The sequence below is a fragment of the Geotrypetes seraphini genome, chromosome 18 (assembly GCF_902459505.1).
Source record: "Geotrypetes seraphini chromosome 18, aGeoSer1.1, whole genome shotgun sequence".
Taxonomy (NCBI): domain Eukaryota; kingdom Metazoa; phylum Chordata; class Amphibia; order Gymnophiona; family Dermophiidae; genus Geotrypetes; species Geotrypetes seraphini.
Window position 1 is genome coordinate 28,828,342 of NC_047101.1, and position 13,976 is coordinate 28,842,317.

At 41.3% G+C, this 13,976-nt stretch overlaps 2 protein-coding genes across 4 annotated transcripts in view; both read left to right on the forward strand.

Moving 5' to 3' along the window:
* The window catches only part of KCNIP1 (potassium voltage-gated channel interacting protein 1), a 669,345-nt gene that overhangs the window by 526,106 nt on the left and 129,263 nt on the right, over nucleotides 1-13,976 (forward strand). The window lies entirely within an intron of this gene.
* On the forward strand, nucleotides 891-2,525 carry LOC117351608 (double-strand-break repair protein rad21-like protein 1). The gene is given in 4 exon segments (XM_033927120.1): nucleotides 891-956; nucleotides 959-1,192; nucleotides 1,194-1,568; nucleotides 1,570-2,525. Coding segments are annotated over 4 exon segments (1,185 nt in total). The 3' UTR covers nucleotides 2,080-2,525.

Consider the following 13,976-nt stretch of genomic DNA (forward strand, 5'->3'; position numbering starts at 1 on the left):
GCCACCACGGTCCTTCGTCAGGCAAATGCAGATCGTTGGAGCACACGAAGGAGCTTTGAGGCAGGTGATGGGCGAGCCGCAGAGCTTGAGATGCCAAAATCGGGCCCCTGTCGAGCCGCTGGGTGTCTTCCGGCGCCTCTCAGAACATGTCAAAGCCGGGGAGAAGCGCGCGGGGTCTCTTTGCGCAAGTGGGAGCCGCTCGGACGGAGCCCAATCCAGCCGTGCCCGTGTGTGTCCCCGTGTACGCCTCATTGCGAGTCCCTCAACGCCCTTCGGAGTGTGAGCTGTGCCCGGGCCCAGCCCCTGAGCTTGAGCGTCCCTCGGTGCCGGCAAGATGCCTTCGCTTGGACGCGGTCTTGTGCGGCCCCCGGCTGTCTCCCATCGCACGATGGCGCCATCTCTCTGAGACGGAAAGAGCCCCTGGCAGTCTCTCTGTCAAGGAAGGAGCCACTGGCACTTTCCCTAGGCCGAAAGCAAGCTCTTCACCTTTCCCTGGGACCAGAAAAGCCCCTTGACATCCCCCTCAACCGAAAGGAGACCCTGGGCATTTCACTGGTCAGGAAAGAGTCCCTGACTGTTGCCCTCAAAGAGCCTCTGAGGATTACCAGGAAGGAGCCACTGGGGGTGATTCGGAACCGAGCCGAGCCCCTGACAGAGCAGGCAAATTGCTCCCTAGGGCGCCCAAGAGCCACTTCCTTTGCTTTATGCCAGCAGCACCGGCCTTTTTTCACACCCAATTCTGGGAGGACACTGACACGAAGAGATTAAATTGCTCTATATGGCATCAAGTGCACTTAAAAGACTCAAAAGGTTCTCAATGGGTCCCTAAAGGAGAAAGCTAACTGACCTCCAAAGACTGGCAACCACAATTTTAATTCTGGACACACAATATGTTTCATGCACATTTGCTTTTGAGCAAGCGTGGACCATTAGCTAAAATATGGCTTGCAGCTCACAGGGGGGCAAAAAACTCACAAAAGCTCATGTATTTGAATGCAATTTAGAAAGAGCTCTTGAAAGCATTATCTTACCAAAGGTCACAGTTGCATTGAACTTGCTGCTGGCAGTTGTCAGAATCTACAACAGGAAGGCTAAGTACCTTTTAGCAGACTGCAATGAAGCATTGATTAAAATGAACTTTGCCTTTTCTCCACATATTGTTGATCTTCCAGAAGAGAATCTAGAAGCCACTTAACAATGCCATAACACTACTAGAAAAATTTCATGATTTTGACATGCAGCTGCTGCCAGACTTGAATGAACTTGATGTTGCTGAACATCTCACATTGAACCGGAGCAGAGGAGAAGATATCACTGTGAGAGAAGACTATGGTAAGAGTGCTCTTCATGATAGCTTTGCTAATGAAAATGAAATATTCAAACAAGGCAATATCTTGGATGAGACCCTGCTAATGAGCTCCAACAACAGTTTCCAAGCTGAGCACAATTCTGCATTTCCCTTTGCAGACCAAGGAGTAATGTATGACAACAGACTGCTGCTCACCCTTGATGGATTTGGAGATGATATGCTTGACAGTTTCTTAAGTATCAAGCAAGATGTACTAACAAGAAGATGATCTGGGCATAAGTAAAGAAATTTCTCTTCCTATGGCTTTTGAAAACAGTTCTATGGCTAATGCAGAGAAAAAGAATAAAAGAAAGAGGAAATTGTTTGTTGATATGGAGAAAGAACTTAGAAGCAGTACTATTAGTAGCCAACTAACTGATTTCCTGGACACCATTACCACGGTGGCTATTGCCCCCTCCCTCCCCCCAAGAAAGTTAATGACGTGGAAGGAGACGGGAGGTGTAGAGAATCTTCTATCCAATTCCTCTCAGTGTCAGATTAACATGAAACTTCAAAAGCTGTTTGTACATTGTTTGGGGCACTACAAATTCAAAACTGGAAGAAAAGGGGATGATCTAAAGACTAAAATAGAAGAACAGAGAAAACAACAAGAACTTATAGCAATGACAGTCTTAGAGAAGCCAAGTTACCTGCAGCAGTCAAAAGAAACTGAAACAAATAGGACCAGTACGGATGAAAAACAACAGGAAGAGAGATTTATCCCAGGCTAATGAAAATCTGAAGCTAATGGACAACATGCAAGACATGGAGAAGAAAAGATGGAATAAAAGGATACATCAATATTAAAGAGTTTACATCATATTTATGAAACAGGAGTGAATTCCATCAGTTTATTGAAGTTCTGCAGTATCATCCAAGTTCTACAGCTTCCTGGTCCTCAAGAAGCAGGTAGCTATTGAACTTGGTCAGAGCACTCCTTATGCCGAAATCAGAGCTACTCCAGGGCCAAGATTCTACATCATTTGAGAGAGCTACCTCCATATGTCCATATCCACTGTCTAGAATTTATGCCATGTATCACATACTTACAACCCATTACTGCTTAATAAAATTTGTAACATAATCTCTTTGTCATACAGCAGACTGTTGACTAAAGTACCTGTTCTTTTCTGATAATCTTCCATAGTTGATGCAATAATTGTTATGAAGCTGTCTGGCTTTAAGAGCAATTTTATAACTGTAACTTGTTTACCGGTACTAACAGTTTGTAATTTTCTTCTTTGTAAGATAACTAGGTTTAGTAAGTTTATCAAGTTTATTCATATTGTTTGATTAAATGCTTAACCAGAAGTACAAAGCGTTGTACAAATAGTAAAAATAACATTTTAAGAAATCAAATGTACATGATTCATCACAGGACATACTTGGGTAACTGCTTTTTAAAGCCACAGGAAACAATAGGGAAGAGGGGGAGAACTACAATTTTAAAGAAAAAGTACATAGAAGGGAAGTACATAAGGGGGTAAGAAGAAAAGGATTGCTGGCGAAGATAAGGTCGAATTAGAAAACTGCTAAAATTCTTAGTTTTGGAGACAGCTAAAATTAATAAGTATTATATTTTAGTTAGGCATTTTAGTTAGGCATTTTAGTTTTCAGTTAAATGCATCTTTAAAAAGAAAGCTCTTTAAACTGCTTTTAAATTTCTGCAAATCTCGTTCCAGTCTTAGATATAGGGGAAGAGAATTCCAAGTCATTGGAGCAGTTACAGAAAAAATAAGAGCACGGTGAGTTCCGATTATTTTCAGGGAAGGAACATTAAGGGTAAACTGTGAGGTAGATCTAAGAACTCTCGAAGGCTCATACAGAATCAAAAGCCTGTCTATAAATGCTGGGGCGTTGGTTTATATAGTTTTGAAAACTAGAAGAGCAATTTTATATGTTATCCTATGTGTAACAGGCAACCAGTGAGCTTTTTGCAATAATGGGGTGACGTGGTCAAATTTTTTACAGCCTGAAATTATCTTAATTGCTGTGTTTTGTATAAGTTGGAGACGTTTTATGTCTTTTAAGCATGCCCCCTTTAATAGAGAATTGCAATAATCTAGTTTAGATATTACTAGAGAATGAACTAGTATATTAAGGGAATTTTTATCAAGAAGGGGGACTAAAAGACTTTTCCTGTGTTTGCAGGCATGAGAAACTTGGTCATAATTTTATTTTTTCACGTTTTGTTGGTTACAAAGTATGTTGTAATTTTTCATGAGGTTCTTATATTTTCATAGTATCTTCAGGATTGTATAAGAGACTACATTATATCCAGTATGATCAAGCATGTTTACAAAATGCCTCAAACTCCCACTTATCCTGAGGGTAATTTGAATATTTCATTTTCTTCTAGAGCACTACCTTTAAAATGATGCATTTCCATTTGTTATACTTCTTTGGTGTAATCCTACATCATCATCATTATTTCTTGGGACATTATGTGTTTCCATTGTTATATGGGTTATAAAATGCACAGAGATGTAAGATTTCATACCGGGATATAATCTTTTTAGGAAGGACAGAGAGGGTCAAAAAGGTGGAGGATCCAAGGCAGCGAAATGCAAGGGACCTGGGGAAAGGAAGAAGCGATATGTATCGCTCTGAAAAGAGAAGATGGAACTTCTATCTACGTGGGTGTAGTCTACAGACCGCCGACTCAATCACAGCAAATTGATAAGGATCTGATTGTGGATGTCCAAAAGTTTGGAAAGAAAGAGGAGGTTCTGCTGTTAGGAGATTTCAACCTGCCAGATGCGGACTGGAATGTTCTGTCAGCGGAATCGGAAAGAAGTAGGGAGATTGTGGATGCCTTTCAAGAGGCTCTGCTCAGACAAATGGTGACGGAACCCACAAGGGAAAAAGCGATATTGGATCTGGTCCTCACAAATGGAGAGAGTATCTCTAATGTTCGAGTGGGTGCTCACCTGGGAAGTAGCAATCATCAAACGGTTTGGTTTGATATAACGGCTAAAGTGGAGAGCGGCCGTACGATACTTAAAGTCCTAGATTTCAAACGTACGGACTTTAATGCAATGGGAAAGTATCTGAAGAAAGAGCTGTTAGGATGGGAGGACATAAGAGAAGTGGAAAGACAGTGGTCTAAGCTGAAAGGAGCGATAAAAATGGCTACGGACCTTTATATGAAGAAAATCAATAAAAACAAGAGAAAAAGGAAGCCGATATGGTTCTCCAACCTAGTGGCTGAGAAAATAAAGGCGAAAGAGTTGGCGTTCGTGAAATATAAAAAAAAACAAGAATAGGAGAGCAGAAAGGACTACAGGATGAAACTGAAAGAAACCAAGAGAGAGATACGTCTGGCGAAAGCACAGGCGGAAGAACAAATGGCTAAAAATGTAAAAAAGGGAGATAAAAAATTTTTTCAGATATATTAGTGAAAGGAGGAAGATGAAAAATGGAATTCCTAGGCTAAAAGATGCTGGGAACCAATATGTGGAAAGTGATGAGGAGAAAGCGAATGTGCTAAACAAATACTTCTGTTCTGTGTTCACAGAAGAAAATCCTGGAGAAGGACCGAGATTGTCTAGCAAAGTTACACGAGAAAATGGAGTAGATTCTGCGCCGTTCACGGAGGAGGGTGTTTATGAGCAACTTGAAAAACTGAAGGTGGACAAAGCGATGGGACCAGACGGGATCCATCCCAGGATACTAAGGGAGCTCAGAGAGGTTCTGGCGAGTCCTATTAAAGACTTGTTCAACAAATCTCTGGAGACGGGAGTGATTCCTGGGGATTGGAGGAGAGCGGATGTGGTCCCTATTCATAAAAGTGGTCACAGGGATGAAGCAGGAAACTACAGGCCAGTGAGCCTCACTTCAGTTGTTGGAAAAATAATGGAAGTGTTGCTGAAAGAAAGGATAGTGTACTTCCTTGAATCTAATGGGTTACAGGATCCGAGGCAACATGGCTTTACAAAAGGTAAATCGTGCCAAACGAACCTGAATGAATTTTTTGATTGGGTGACCAGAGAGCTGGATCGAGGACATATGCTAGATGTAATTTACTTAGATTTCAGCAAAGCCTTTGATACAGTTCCTCGTAGGAGGCTGTTGAACAAACTTGAAGGGCTGAAGTTAAGACCCAAAGTGGTGAACTGGGTCAGAAACTGGCTGTTGGACAGACGCCAGAGGGTGGTGGTTAATGGAAGTCGCTCGAAGGAAGGAAAGGTGAGTAGTGGAGTCCTTCAGGGATCAGTGCTGAGGCTGATCCTGTTCAGTTTCTTTGTGAGCGACATTACCGAAGAGTTAGAAGGAAAAGTTTGCCTTTTTGCGGATGATACCAAGATTTGTAACAGAGTAGACACTGAGGGAGTGGAAAACATGAAAAAGGATCTGCAAAAGCTAGAAGAAAGGAAATGGAAAACATGAAAAAGGATCTGCAAAAGTAGTGCGTAGACGTCACAGTGATGACATCACACGCATGCATGATATTATCATGCTGACATCCACGCATGCGCAAAGGCCCTGAAATGCTAGTAGGGCATGCCAGCAGGAAGTCTTAACAAATATCAACTGAGTACCCCCCAACCTCAGACCTCCAAAACTCCACTCTAGACCCACCTAAGTTCTTCCCCAGATCCCACCCCCTTTCCATTCATTTTTTATATACACACAATATATACAGCAGATATAAATTTTCAAAACTGACACAATTCAATCACTATATATAAAATCACTTTCCCTACCTTTGTTGTCTGGTGACTTTATTTTTCTGTGCTTTTAACTATGTTTCAAGGGCCTTCTTATCCATTGACTGTTTTTCTTTCCTTCTTCACTTTCTGCCTTGCATCCATCTTTGGGAGAGTGTGGCGCAGTGGTTAAAGCTACAGCCTCCGCACCCTGAGGTTGTGGGTTCAAACCCATGTTGCTCCTTGTGACCCTGGGCAAATCAGTTAATCCCCCCCCCCATTGCCCCAGGTACATTAGATAGATTGTGAGCCCACCAGGACAGACAGGGAAAAACTGCTTGAGTACCTGAATAAATGCATGTAAACCGTTCTGAGCTCCCCTGGGAGAATGGTATAGAAAATTGAATAAATAAATTTCCATTTTTCTGCTTTCTTCTCAAAATCTACTATCTCTCTCTCCTTCCCTCCCTATTTCCATGGTCTGACATCTCTCTCCTTCCTTTCCCCCCTTCCCAGTCTGGTATCTCTCTTCCATAATCTGGCATCTCTCTTTACTACAGTACTACTATTATTATTTCTATAGCGCTATCAGACTCCCCTACTTCCATTCCCTGGTTTGATATCTCTTCCCCCCCAGTGTAACATTTCTCTTTCCCTTCTTCCTTTCTGCCCCCTGCTGTCCATCTCCCTTCCCTTCCTCCTTTCTGGCCTCCCTCACAGTCCAACATTTCTCCCTCCTTTCCACCAGTCCAACATTTTTTTCTCTCTTCCTCCTGCATGCTTCGCCTCTTGTCCTCCTCCTTCCCCCAACCAACATCTCTCTCTCCCTCCATGAGTCCAACTTTTCATTCTCTCCCCCTTCCCCAGAGTAACATTTCTCCTTTCTGTCCTCCCCATTCATCTCGCCCTCTTCATGAGTACAACACTTTCTCCCTCCTGCACACTTTCTATGTCCTTGCCTCTTTCCTCGAGTGGCTTCCCACCCTCCAACCCAACATGCTCTCTCCCCATGCACCATCTCACCCTCCCCTCCAGTGTGTAGCACCTTTCCTTTTCCTCCCTTTCTGCCAGGTCCAGCAGCACCTCTTTTCCCTTCATTTTACCTCCCCCCTGTCCCGCAGTACTCCTTTCCTGCTCCCCATGTCCAGCAGTACCTCTCCTGTGAATGCTAGTGGCAGCTCACTCTGTGCTTTTAACTTCGGCACACAGTTGCCACTTTAGCAGTAGTTTAGCCCGGTTTCATCAGGCAGAATTGGGGCCTTTGCCCGCTTCAATGATGCGATATGGGCCATCCTAGCAAAGGCCCCGAGGCTGCTGATGAAATCGGGCTAAACTACTGCTAGTGGCAGCTGTGTGCCAAAGTTAAAATCACACAGAGCTGCCATTGCTGGTCCGGGGGCGCGGAGACGAGGAAGACAGGAGTCCCGGGGGTTTGGAGACGAAGGTAGGAGTCCCGGCAGATTCGCGCAATGCGACAGTAAAAGTCAGCTGACATAGGCGCTGGAGCCTCTCTTCCTGCCCTGTGAGCCGCGGCACACTTAAAATCTCAAAAGGCACATGTGTGTGCCACGGCACACATTTGCGATACACTGTTCTATACCATTCTCCCAGGGGAGCTCAGAACGGTTTACATAAGTTTATTCAGGTACTCAAGCAGTTTTCCCTGTCTGTCCCAGTGGGCTCACAATCTATCTAATGTACCTGGGGCAATGAGGGGATTCAGTGACTTGCCTAGGGTCACAAGGAGTAGCGTGGGTTTGAACTCACAATCCCAGGGTGCTGAAACTCTAGCTTTAACCACTGCACCACACTCTCCCACACTGGTAATATGAGATAAAGTGCTTTGGACTTGAGCAGTTTATCTAGGAGCCCATCACTGCAAATAAAGTCTTTAGTTCAGGATTCTAGTGGGGGCTGTGAGTTGAGTCATTGTTCATTATTACTTGCCATTTTGCACAGTTTTTGAAGTAAATGATATTTCCTGAACTTATCCTGTGACAATTTTTGAAATTTTCCATTTCTGAAAAAGTTTGACAGACTGCTGGATTGGAGAAATATGTCATATTAAGTAATAGAATTTCAGGTCATACAGGAATAATTTTGAATTCACAAGAGTTCGGAAAGAGCAAGTTGGCTGGCATCTACTCAGCAGAAGCAGCAGTCCAATTTATTCCCTCATTATCGATTCAGACAAAGGGAGAGAGAGAGAAAGAAAGACTTACACACTTTCAGACCACCAAGGAGAATATAGGACTGATCACAATAAAAGACACACAGAAAAGAAAAAGCATCTCTGAGCCTTCTGGAAAGGCCATAAGGGCAGAAACATCCATCAGTATGCATTACTGAGAATCACCTTTGGAAGGAAAGAAGTGTGATTAGGAGGAAGAAAGGTGGGCACTTGGTGACCTTTCTCAGGCATGCTGCTTAAATAGTCATGCAGCAGCTTGTAGGCAACATATGTGACGTTTTAATCTGTGGAATACCCAAGATGACCCAACGCTAAACAGGATAGATCTTCATGGTTCTTTTCCCTTGGGTAGAAAAAGAGCAGATTAATTTTGACCACATCCTGATCTATTTTTATGTTTCCTTTGGAACATACATGGAAGCAGATCTCCACGCATTTTAATAGACCATCGTTCCTCTGATTACACTTTAAGATGAAGCTGTAACCCTTTTTCTGGTCAGTGAGCATCAAGGCAGGTTACTTTAAATAGTTCATCTTTATTTGATATCTAAGCAGTGTACAGTATAATAATATTCATACTAGGGAAGTTATAAAACTAGGAGCACATGTAACAATTGAATAATATAACCCTAACAAAAAGCATGAGAATGGTCAGTCTAGCCCAGTATCCTGCTTCCAACAACGGCCAATCGAGGTCACAAGTACCTGGCAGAAACCCAAATAGGAGCAAGTTTCCATGTTACTGAGCCAAGGGCAAGCAGTTGCTTTCCCCATGTCTATCTCAAAAGCAGACTTTTCCTCCAGGAACTTGTCCAACTTTATTTTATACCCAGTTCCAGAGCTTAACTATTTGTTTGTTTTAAAAGTATTTCCATGTAAATGTCTCCCTAGTCCTTGTACGTTTTGAACAAGTAAAAACTGATTCACTTTTACCCGTTCTACACCGTTTTACCCGTTCTACAGGATTTTGTAGACGTTAGTCATATCTCCCCTCAGTTGTCTTTTCCATGTTGAAGAACCCTAACCTTAGCCTTTCCTCATCTGAGAGGTGTTCCATCCCCTTTATCATTTTGATTGCGCTCCTTTTAACTTTTTCCAATTCCTCTATATCTTTTATAAGATTTGTTTTTTGTATGTAATAAGGGTACTGGATTATTTAATCCCCTATTGTGTGTTTTGTGTGACCAGAACTGAACACAATACTCAAGGTGAGGTCACACCATGGAGTGATATGGAGGCGTTATAAAATTCTTGGTCTTATTTTCCATTCCTTTCTTAATAATTCCTATTATCCTGTTTGCTTTTTTGGCCATTGCAGGATGAGTTCAGGGAATATCATTCACTTCCGAACTATACAAAATGCCAAGTAATAATGAACAATGATTCAGACTTACTGCAGAAGATTTAAGCATATTCAGGCTCATAATTTAAAAAAAAAAAAATAGATGCCCAAAAAGCATTCTAAATCAGCACTTGGACGTCCTAATCATCAGAACATCCGAGTGCTGATAATCAAAACTGTCTTTCTGGACATATAGCGAGGTGTCTCAGACTCTGTGCATCCAGAGTAAGAAATGGATGTGGTGGAGGCATGCTATGGGTGGGCTTTGGGCGTGCCTAAGAGCAGGTTAAACATGGATGTCTTACAGCGATAAACATTTTTCAAGACATCCTGGACAGAACTTATACTTTTGGAACTAGACCTCTTTTAGAAGCATCTTAAGTGCAACAAAGGTGCCCAAACTGACCAGATGACCACTGTATACACCTCTGACATATAGGACCGCAGCAGAGGAAACGTGCTGCTGATGCTACGGCAGCCTGCTAGGATCGCTATAGCCGACCGGCGATCCTCTGCAGGCTGCCTAGAAGATGAGACCGGAAGCTGGGATGGAGGGAGGAAAGGAACGGTGGACCAAATCTCAGGCTTAGCCCACGGGCCAGAGTTTGACACCCCTGCGCTAAGGTCTTCCTGTAATTTTTCATAGTCTGCAATCTGCATGCAAATAATTTTGAATAGTTCTGTGTCATCTACAAATTTAATCACCTCACTTGTCATTCCAATTTCCAGATCATTTATAAGTATGTTAAATAGAACTATATCCCTGTGGCACTCCACTATTTACCCTCCTCCATTCAGAAAAATGATCATTTAACCTGTGTAACCTCTTTTCTGTCCGATAACCAGTTTGTAATCTACAACAGAACATTGCCATCTATCTCCACCCCTCCTTTGCTTAGGTCATCCCTTTCTCCTTCATGTCTGTTCTTTTGCTTCTTCGGCTCATTCCCTCCTTAATCCTTTATTCTCATACTCTCCCTTCAGTTCTTCCAATGAATTTGACTGTAAACTCATGGAACTGCAAAACTTAAGAATAAATTAGTAAATTTGTTCCATAAATAACAAGAAGCTCTTCAAAATCATCTTTCATAACTATTTACTTTAGACTAATACCCACAGATTCTACTTAAGTCACCCAAATTTGGGCACACAGGGCAGAAGCGTGCATTAATTAATTTGTTTACAAGGCATCTGCCCTAGTCGCTATTCTTTAACATCCACTCCTAAATTTCATAGTGCATAACTGAAGAGGGGTGTAACTATGGGAGACGCGTTCCCAAAACTTAGGTGCAATATTATAGAATAACGTCATATCCACAATTAACTTGGCGCCAGCATTATACCAGGTCTCCACAGGTGTAAATCTATCACCGAACATTAGTTGTCAGGCTTAGTTGTCTTTTTTGTGATCTGTGATTGTACTAAAAGTCCGATGGGAAATGCATTGTGCAGGAGCAGCACAACGACTCAATACAGATTCTATCCATTTTATTGAAAGTCAACAGAAATAACATGTCGTATTTGTCTGATAAAAGAAGAGATGGAGTAGAGGACAGGAAATGAGAGGTGCTTATCATTATTTTGAACTCCATGTGCACATCATAAGCTTTCTTTTCATTTCCTCCTTTGCTTTGTCATAAGGGCAAGTGTTTGTTTTAGCAAATAGTCAGAGATCGGATACTTGATATGCAATAAAGAAGCTTTGAGTTGTGGTCTGAGAAGATTTTGTCAAATATGGGTTTCCACCATGTCTATTGATGGATTATTCCAGGACTCTAGCCTTTTTAGTGCAGAAATGTTTCCTCGGAACCATTTTGCCTTTTTTTAAAATTTTATACTTTATTGGTTTTTGTTACTAAAGATAACAAAATACAGGAAAATTAAACAGTATTATACATAAAACAAAATCTAATCAGGCAAACAAAGAATATCAATTCCAGTCCACATTAATGGAGCCAAATACTACTTCACTTTAGTCATATAAAGGAAAAAAATGATATAGAGAATTCCTGGTAGGCAAATTAGGCCTCAGTTAAATATGTCACTTTTTATCTTCAATCAAATTAGTATCTGAAATTTTCTGCACAGGTTTATCTTTCAAGAAATTCTCCAACTGTAATGGATCCACAAAAACAAATTTTTCAATCCTATATGTTACAAGGCACTTACACGGAAACTTTAGGAAGAATGCAGCTCCCACTGCTAAGACTTTAGGTCTAAGCTTTAGAAATTGCCTTTTCCTAAATTGCGTCTGCCTGGGCATATCCGGGAAAATATTCAATTGTCCACAGAACAGTGCTTTCTTATTCACAAAGTACAAATTTAAGAATTTGTTGTTTTTTCCATCTCTGATTTAAAAGTTACCAATAAAATAGCACATTTAGTTATCAAATCTTTGGAAGATTCCAAAAATTGGGAAATGTTCAAATTATCTTGTGACACCAGTCTATCATTTTCTCCTTCTTCCCTTATTTCTTTGGAACTCCTAGGAATATAATATAGATTACCCGGTACAAAAGTATCCACCTGAGGATATTGTAAAATATCCTTCAGGTACATTCTTAGGAGTTCCAAGGGTGCCATATAGTATGAGATAGGAAAGTTGAGGAATCTAAAATTCTTTTGTCTCATTAAGTTCTGTTTTCTCCATTTATGTATGCCATAGCTGTTTGCTGTAAAAATATTAACTGTACCTTCCAATTTTTCTACCTTATTTTCCAAGGACTTTATCTGAGATAGTTACTCATTTACTTTAACAGTTATATCTGAGGATAATTGACATAAATTAGACACAGTAGCGTGTAATGAGGACTCAATCCTATTGACCACAAGCCAGACATTGTTCAAAGTAATTACTTTGTCTTTAGGGAGGACTTCCTTATTAGACGCCGGTACTATTTGAACCGGAGTCAAAGGATGTGCTCCTAAGGACTTAGCGCCTTCCTGAGATGAATCTATAATGTCAGTTGGATGAGGAAATTGTAAGAGAGAATATGATGATTCCCCAATCTTAGGGGAATCAATTAAACTCCCAGAGGAATTAAGTATCGGTTGAAGAAGAGGTGATGGTTCCCCAGAGGAGAGAGACACAGTTTGAGATGACATGATTACCTTGTTTTCTATCAATGGTGAAAATAGGAGTTCAAGATGTCTGTCCATTGGTCCTGAGGTCACCTGAGATGGCTCAATTTTAACTTTCCTCTTCCCCATAATGAAGCACAACATTAATCCCTGGACTCTGCTCCTTGTGGCTCATAAGGGGCGTGTCCTGCCCCTTTGGCCATGCCCCTTCGGACATGCGACCATGGGCCACAGCTCACATCTGATTGATATACTCTCCACTGGGTAGCTTAGGTGGCTGCGGTGAAGCCTGCCCGATCTGCTCCAGTAGCAGCTTTCTGAACCATTTTTCCACTTCTTATAATGCTCCGTTCTTGAAACTTACATAAGAATATAAGAGTTGCCAGTAGTAGCTCAGACAAAGGGGCCCTTTCATTGATTTGCTTTATGCATGAAAAATTGCAATTGATCAGGAGATTCAAGAAAATCAAACACACAGCCAGAAAGTCTACAAATAGAAAAATACCTTTGTTTTATGGCTTCACTGGAAATGGGCTTAGCATGCAAGAAAGACCCGTATTAGGATTGCTAGCATAGTTAGTAAAAGAGCCCCAAGAGTCTATCTAACCCATATTCTGTTTTTAACAGTGGTCAGTCCAGATCACTAGTACTTGCAGAATCCCAAAAAGTAGCAGCAAGGTTCCATACTGCTTACCCCCAGGGATAAGCCGTGACTTTCCTCAGGTCTATCTTAATAATAGTTTATTGACTTTTCTTCCAGGAATTTGTCCAAACTTTTTTTTTAATATATATCATGTTTATTAAAGGTAGCAATACAATAATCAATGACATCCAAAACTAGCAATTAATAATGCACAGAAGAATCATATATCAAATTATAGTGTGAAACATTAAAACATCAAAATGTTAAACCACCTCTATTTTCCAAATAGTTCCTAGTCAAACCCCCATACACACACCTACTTATATCCCAGCTACTACCCATTCATTCCCATTCAAATTTCAATAATTCATGTGTTTTATGAAACCAGTTTTGAATCATAGGGACCTCTGTAGAGGACCAATATTGAGGCACAGATTTTTACCCACCAGATATGGGTTTGCATGTGACAAACCCTGTTCATCAAAAACTGTACTTCTTCCACCAAACGTGCTGGATAATTTCATTCAAGAGTCTAGAAAAGAAAGTGCCCAGAGCAGTTTGGCATTTAACACAGTTTGCATCCGCTCTATAGAGAATTTTTGTATCATATTTCCTGCTTATATGATGATTTTAGATCTACCTACAGTATATGTATTGAAAGAACTTGGAGGATTTTGCTTTGAAAGCAGCAAGCTAGCTGTTGGCGGGCCAATAGAATGGTT